The sequence below is a fragment of the Carassius carassius genome, chromosome 23 (assembly GCF_963082965.1).
Source record: "Carassius carassius chromosome 23, fCarCar2.1, whole genome shotgun sequence".
NCBI lineage: Eukaryota > Metazoa > Chordata > Actinopteri > Cypriniformes > Cyprinidae > Carassius > Carassius carassius.
Window position 1 is genome coordinate 22,879,973 of NC_081777.1, and position 6,737 is coordinate 22,886,709.

At 40.0% G+C, this 6,737-nt stretch overlaps 1 protein-coding gene across 1 annotated transcript; it reads right to left on the bottom strand.

Moving 5' to 3' along the window:
- Positions 1–870: 870 nt before the first annotated feature.
- Positions 871–5,972, bottom strand: cbln1 (cerebellin 1 precursor). The gene is made up of 3 exons (XM_059506584.1): positions 5,389–5,972; positions 4,847–4,966; positions 871–1,981 (listed from the first exon to the last, which is right to left on the bottom strand). Exons 1-3 carry the CDS (start codon positions 5,641–5,643, stop codon positions 1,784–1,786), a joined length of 573 nt encoding a protein of 190 aa, XP_059362567.1. The 5' UTR covers positions 5,644–5,972; the 3' UTR covers positions 871–1,783.
- Positions 5,973–6,737: the final 765 nt, after the last annotated feature.

Here is a 6,737-nt window from a genome sequence, read left to right on the forward strand (position 1 = left end):
GCCAGCAGGGACACTACGGCTCTTATGGTGCTGTGTTAACATTTCACAGCTCAACACTTGTCTATTCACCCTCTTCATATCCTCAGAACGGTGAGCACTGAAGCAGCAAGTTTTCTTGAGAGGGCCCTCAAACTAATTTTTTGGCATTGTGAAGAGATAGCGTTATAATGTGCTGAGGTGAGCGTCGCCTGTCAGAATGCTGCGCTCCTGCTGCTATGTTGGAAGAATAGGGTGAGGGTTCATCTCTGGTTCTATTTTTGTGTTTGTTATTATGCAAATACAAATATGACTCGATTTCAACCTTTCTGTCCTATTATGGGTATTATTAGTTTGGTTACAGCTCTTGTGCATGGTACAGCTAAAATAAATATGGGATGATGGAGACTGTCATCAAATGAAGCCAAAACTCACATGGATTAAAAATCCCTTTCATGGTATGAAATGCCTCAAGGACAAAGCAAAAGTAAAAATGAAAAAAATAAAATTATAAAAATAAAAATAAAAAAAGAGTAGGAAAGATGTACACGCAACATGATTTTTGTGTAAACAGTGGGGTTTGCTTATTATGCAAGTGCTAATTTCCCCCCAGGAGCTCATTAGAGCCTTGAGTGCAGCAGAGAGAGGCCCCAATCACCCAGTAGAGAGAGAGAGAGACAGAGACAGGGAGAGAGAGACCAGCCAAGCATATCTACATCATGAGGGAGCACAATGAGACACACTGAGAGTGTGTCATTGTGTCTCTGTGGCACTCACACACACACACACACACATAGAGCTTTGTCAGGAGTCATTTTAGTGAAATGATTTGTGTCTGTAGCTCTCTAAAACCTGTAGGCGACAATCTTAAAATTTCAAAAGCACAGAATCAGATTAAGAAAAAGTACCATTTAATTTTTATTGAATCAAAGAAGAAGAAAAAAACAATGGTTAATTGATTAAAAGGGAGGATTTTGTCTGCTAAATATTCACATATATCTTACAATCAGTGATAATAAAACTTCGTACTTCATAGTATTTCTGATATAGTTTCATCTTAGCCACATTTTTTTTACCGAAACAAAAACAAGAAGCATTGGTAGTTGGACAGCAGCCTGAAAATCCACACACAATCACTAAGTATTAACATTGAAATACCGAAATACAGAGAGTCGACGAGATTCAGTTAGGTGTTGAGTATATCATAATCATATAGAAACTTTTTTAATGTATTTAAATATGTATATATCCAGTATGCAGTCTTTTCGTGGGGATTCAGAGATCCTTCAGTCATGACAGAGCAAAGACGCCCCCTCTCAGAAACAAGAAAGGGTGAGCTGGAGGAAGCCAGAAAAGAAGGGACGACTGAACTGAGAGGAATGACAATGGCATTTAAGACTCACAGTATGTACGTATGGATAGAATATACAAAGATGTGACCAGTGTGAAATGGGGTTCTGGGCTCTTGAAGGACAATCCTCAAAGCAGATGAAGACATTTGAGGGTTGATTGTGATGGGATGAGTAAGAGGGGGGTGGGAAGGGCTACGGTCCTCGGTATGCTTTCTTTCCATATTATTTCAATTATCATAAGGATAATAAAAAAAAGTTTTGGCTGTCCAGAGCTGAAGTCAAGCAGCAGAGCAAAGTGAGTGCGACTGAGAGCCTGCCACACTAAATTTTCTCTTCCTATATGTTTTCTTTACATTCTCACTATTATTATATCTCTTATCCACCCTCTTATCCCTTCTATCTCCCACAAGCCGGCGAGCTAAAGAGCAATAGTCCCTCCGTGGCGTGCCTCTCCTCTACAGAGGGAAGACCAGGAAGCCGGAGAAGGTGGAGTACTTCCAGCCGCCCATCAGGTTGCCTCGCTCCAGCTTGAGGTAGGCGCGGTCACCTTTCTCCATTTGAATCAGAACGCCGTTACTGGCCGCTTCACGTGTGACGTCCTGATCCCCGGCGAAGGCGGAGATCACTGGCCAGCCGTTGTGCATCAGGCTCACCTGGAACATGGAAGCATATCTGGTCAAATCCCAATGGTGCAAAAGGACGTACGCTCGTACTTTCTTTTTTCGGTCTAATTTTGCTTTAAGAAACTGAAAAATTTAGTTTATAAATAACGAAGCAGGTATTGCTCAGCTGAATAAAACAAGCATACAAAAACCCAATGGGGCAATGTTATTAGTATAAATCAAAGCCAGTTTTAATCTCCTAACTAACAATAATATGCAGAATCTATATATGTTTGTTCCCTTTCTTTTGCACGCTGATAAGCCCCTTGATAACACAGTAGGCAGCTACCCATGAAATCATAAAAGTTGATCAAAGCATTTATTGACTTTTGCCAGGGGAAACGAAAATGGCACATTGCTTTATTTGTGTCTGTTTTCCTACGCCAGCCATCTTCAGACAGAGTCAGAAGAAGAGCAAAAATGACATTTGATACGGCAAAAGATCTCTCTGTGAGGAATGAGCTTGCGATTATTGGAAAGGCACCTTTGAATGTTGTGTGTGACCATCAGATGGACGAAACTAGATGCTATCATTAAAAAGAAACACGGCTACACAAACCACTACACAGAGATAAAAAGCCACAAAAGTCTCACCACTAACAAACCCTCATCATGACTCAATGCATTTGTTCACAGAATCACAAGTGAGAAAATCATCATGCACTCTATACCATTTTTTCCGGCTCCCTTTCACCTTTCAAAAAACAAACATCCAGCTTTAAGGCCCTGTAATTCTAATTCTATCCTCATTCTTCAAGAACATGTAAAACATATAAATGGACCATTGTGGAAGAACCCAAAATGAGATGTCAGAATGCGAACGGATCTCAAAACAATTTAATGCTGCATTTAACAGAACCAACAGACAGCTTCCTGTCCAAATGACGCAGTGGAGTGATGGAGGACAACCCCCCCCCTTTCTCTTTCTCTCTCTCTCTCTCTCTCTCTCTCTCAGTCCCTTCGCCTGTCTCAGTCATACATAATGGTTGGACACGAGTGACGACAAAATATTTCCTCCTCCTTTGTCATATCTATTCACAGGGTCATTATTTTAGGTCAGAGAGTAATTTTCTTAATTACCGTCTGTCACATCTGTGAGTTCAAAGAGAACTGTGCTCCACAAAATATGGGCAGTATATCTGCAATCAATATTCAAATGCATGGCTGTCTGCTGCTTTGTCTGTTGAAAAGTGTTGCTTCAAGCTTTGCATAAGAAGAACTTTCTGTGACAATTTGCCTCTCATTGAGCCTGACTCCTCAGTCTGTGTCAGTATCCACAAAGCTTACAAAATATGCATTAACTAAATCATGTTTGTGAGTTTTATGATACAATTAACTTATAATGAAAACAACTGACTAGAATTTTAAATAGACAATTCCATTCCTTGATTTCGACACCTAAACCAGACCAAAATATTAAAAACTTTTGCCCATCAGACTCCAGTGTTGTCAGATAGACTTGTCCTTTGAGGATTTATGTACATTACTCTGTCACAATAGAAAATTTACTATAGTGATATGACTAGGGTTTTGCAATAAAATAGCTAAAATATATGTACACCCAAAGCATGCAGTTTTACTTCCAGACAAGTCAGAGATCCATACAGATACTGTGTGTGTTGCTGGATTATTTATGAAGCCTTTAAGATCACTGTGTGTGTGTGTGTGTGTGTGTGTGTGTGTGTGTGTGTGTGTGTGTGTTTATCATATGTTCTGCATGCTAATAGATAGGCCTGCTCCTCCCTCTCAGATCAACAGAGTGGAATTCATGTTTTCTTTGAAGTACTAAGTGTGAAGTGTATATAGAAGAACAAAGAAAATATTTATTCTATCAGCTAAACAAAGCATTTAACACATTGTCAGCTGTGTTACTCCAGCCAAAAATAAGGAAGGAGTTGAGAAAAACTTTGTTGAATTAAAAAAATTATCTGTCCAAGATAATATTCTTAAAATATTTTTTTTTCTTTTTTTTCTGCTTTGTCTGGACACATTAATTACAAACTAGTTATAATTAGTAACTAAGCATTATTAGAACAATCCTTTTATTTTAAAAGAATCATATGAAAACACACTGTTCTGTCCTCAAAAGTCTGGCCTTTCACACTTAATGGACAGCACACCCTATAAGCCCATAAGCTCTACCTGATTGTGCGCAAAACTATTGCATCTGATAAAAAAGGTAAATAAATGTATAAGTTACAAATATACTTCTTGTAATTCCTGTGGACACGGTAGAAAAACGTAAAAAATTAAATAGGCCCTGCAATACAAGAATTTTAAAGTGCTTGCTCTTTTAATATTTGCCCTTATTCAATGATTTTGTAGGTTAGAGCTTTGGTTTCGATATTTGTTTGTGTCGTATACACAACATTGTCTTTAATTAGTCAGTGTTTCATTGCATTTCAGACATGAATAGGGAAATGTGTGATTTGACTGACTTCCAAAATCAGTCTTCGATCAGAGCGGAATAACGGGATGTAATTGTGAATCCTCTGAGAGACAAAACAGCGACTGTGCATTAATTAACCAAAGACATCCTATATATTCATACGCATCGCATATATAAATATATTATAATATATATAATTATTTCATTAGGCTATTTGTGCTGTGCAGACTTCTACAAAAACAGGCGGCGAATCTGTCACGCGCGTTCTCTGTCCATGGTCCTGAACACGCGCCAGTCTTGTCTATGCGCCAATTTCTTTGGCTTGTTGTTAATCTTGTGCTAATTGAGGGAATAAAAGAAAGCGTTCTAGGCGTCTAAAAGTGTAACATTTCGTCACACACTTTACGGTCTCACGCGCACCACAGAACACTTCAGACACTGGTGAGCATAAAGGTATCAGCACTTACCTGGATCGTTTGACGATTATACACTTTCACTACGTGGAAATTAAAACTGTATATCCCTTTGCGTGGGGCGAAGAAATTGCTCCTTTCCTCATCGAAACTTCTACCAACGTTCACAAGTACCTAAAGGAGGATGCATACATCAGATTGGAAGTCAAATAATATGTAATATCGCATCTTTTTACTTTAAGTTTTGGCTCTTGCTTGAAGTTTTACAAAAAGAGCAGCAAACCGTTTAAAGCATTTCGTGATTCATATACAAGAGCAAATAGAGAATAGTTTTATGACTCGAAAAAGAAGTTCACGGTTATTAGATATAATTGAAAGCCATTAGCCTGTAATTGACCTTTAACGAAGTAAAAGGAAATGTGACACCTCCCCAGACTACACATATCAGTTAAATGTTTAATTGCTGTGATATTTCTTTGATTTTGTGATCAAGTTTGTAACAATGACACAAAAACCCTCCGGCAATTCCCAACCGTTGAACGCGTAAAAAGTAACATCAAACAAAAGAAGTGCCCCTTTCCAGAGTGAAAATTTACCTGATCGAAGTAGATCACCATTGTTCGATTGCTCATCTCCGACGGCTCGTGGTTCGTGTTCCTCACCACGGAAAAAGCCACTTTGGCGCTTCCCGAGCGCACCGATATCCCAAGAGCCGTCCCAGTGGGATCCGAGGTGGGATTTGAGTCGCACACGACCAAGCATTTCCCCTCCAGCACGATGGGTTCTGTCTCGTTCTGTGCGTATGCATGACACACTAACCACACTGCGCCTAGCACCAACGTCAACATCATGCCAACTTCACTCCGCACCTAACAGCAGTCTTCTCGCAAAGACGCGGCGCGTTCAAATCCCAAACCAAAACCACTCCAAACCTGTCCTCACTGTAAAACCAAGTCCTTCCAAACAGTTCAAGTCAAAACTACAACAGTTTTTCCCCTCGTTCCTGTCTCAGTCCGTAGTGGAAGAGCCGAATGAAAGCGGATCAAGGCCCTTACCGAGCTCGCGCGCAGTAGAATACATAGCGCGTGGGGTCTGTCTGCTCGCGCGCTCAATTATGGATATGTGAGATATTAGAAGTGAAACACAAAGGCTCGTGAGCGCAATCCTCCCGCCCTCCTCGCTCTCCCCTCCGGACCCCCAATCAGCGCAGGAGACGGTTTTTACTTTTCCAATCCTTTTCCAAGCCAGTGCACGCACCGCCTCTTCTCGTGACAGCGTCAGTGGGGTCCCACCCCTCAAAAGAAGTATCTTACAGGTGGACCCTACTCAGCAGACAGAAGGGGATGACACCCCGATCCTCGGAAAATGGGGGCGCGTTATTTTGCCATCGTTCTACCGGACACAAGGACGCGATTTGTTCTTCCGTGTCATGTTAAAATGTTACTCAAGATGAATGGATTGGGAGCGCGAGGAAACTCAGCGGAGGTTGTCTTCACGAACGCCGGGAGGAAGAAGTTCACAAAGTTGTTTTTGCTGACTGTCGGACACCTATTGCTGAGAAAAGGACACTTCACGAGAACCGTGATGGTTAGCCATTGTTCTACAGATAGACAAGCCAGCTTTAAGCCGGGAGGACTATTGTATTAAAAAAGTAGCTAATTATAACAGAAAAATGATGCTACAGCAAATAGGTGTTAATTTGTTACCTTGTGAAATGTAAATAAAACCACATTAGATTTAACGGACAGTAAATGTAATTTCACTGTATTAAAAAAAAGAGAAGGGTGGGGTGCGTAGAATTCATAATTACTTCATTTGGATCAACAATTTTTTTTTTACATTCAACAAGAAATGACATGTCGTTTACTATGTTTTGTTTTTAGAAACCGTTTAAAATGGTAATAAATAAATAAATAAATAAATAATACATTCCTAGTAGAAAATA

Excerpts from the sequence above, each read along its gene's own strand:
- cbln1 (XM_059506584.1), bottom strand. The coding sequence starts at position 5,643 with ATGATGTTGACGTTGGTGCTAGGCGCAGTGTGGTTAGTGTGTCATGCA. Across the intron at positions 4,967-5,388 it reads TGGTGATCTACTTCGATCAG|GTACTTGTGAACGTTGGTAG; the intron begins GTAAATTTTCAC and ends ATCCTCCTTTAG. Across the intron at positions 1,982-4,846 it reads ATAATCGTCAAACGATCCAG|GTGAGCCTGATGCACAACGG; the intron begins GTAAGTGCTGAT and ends TCCATGTTCCAG.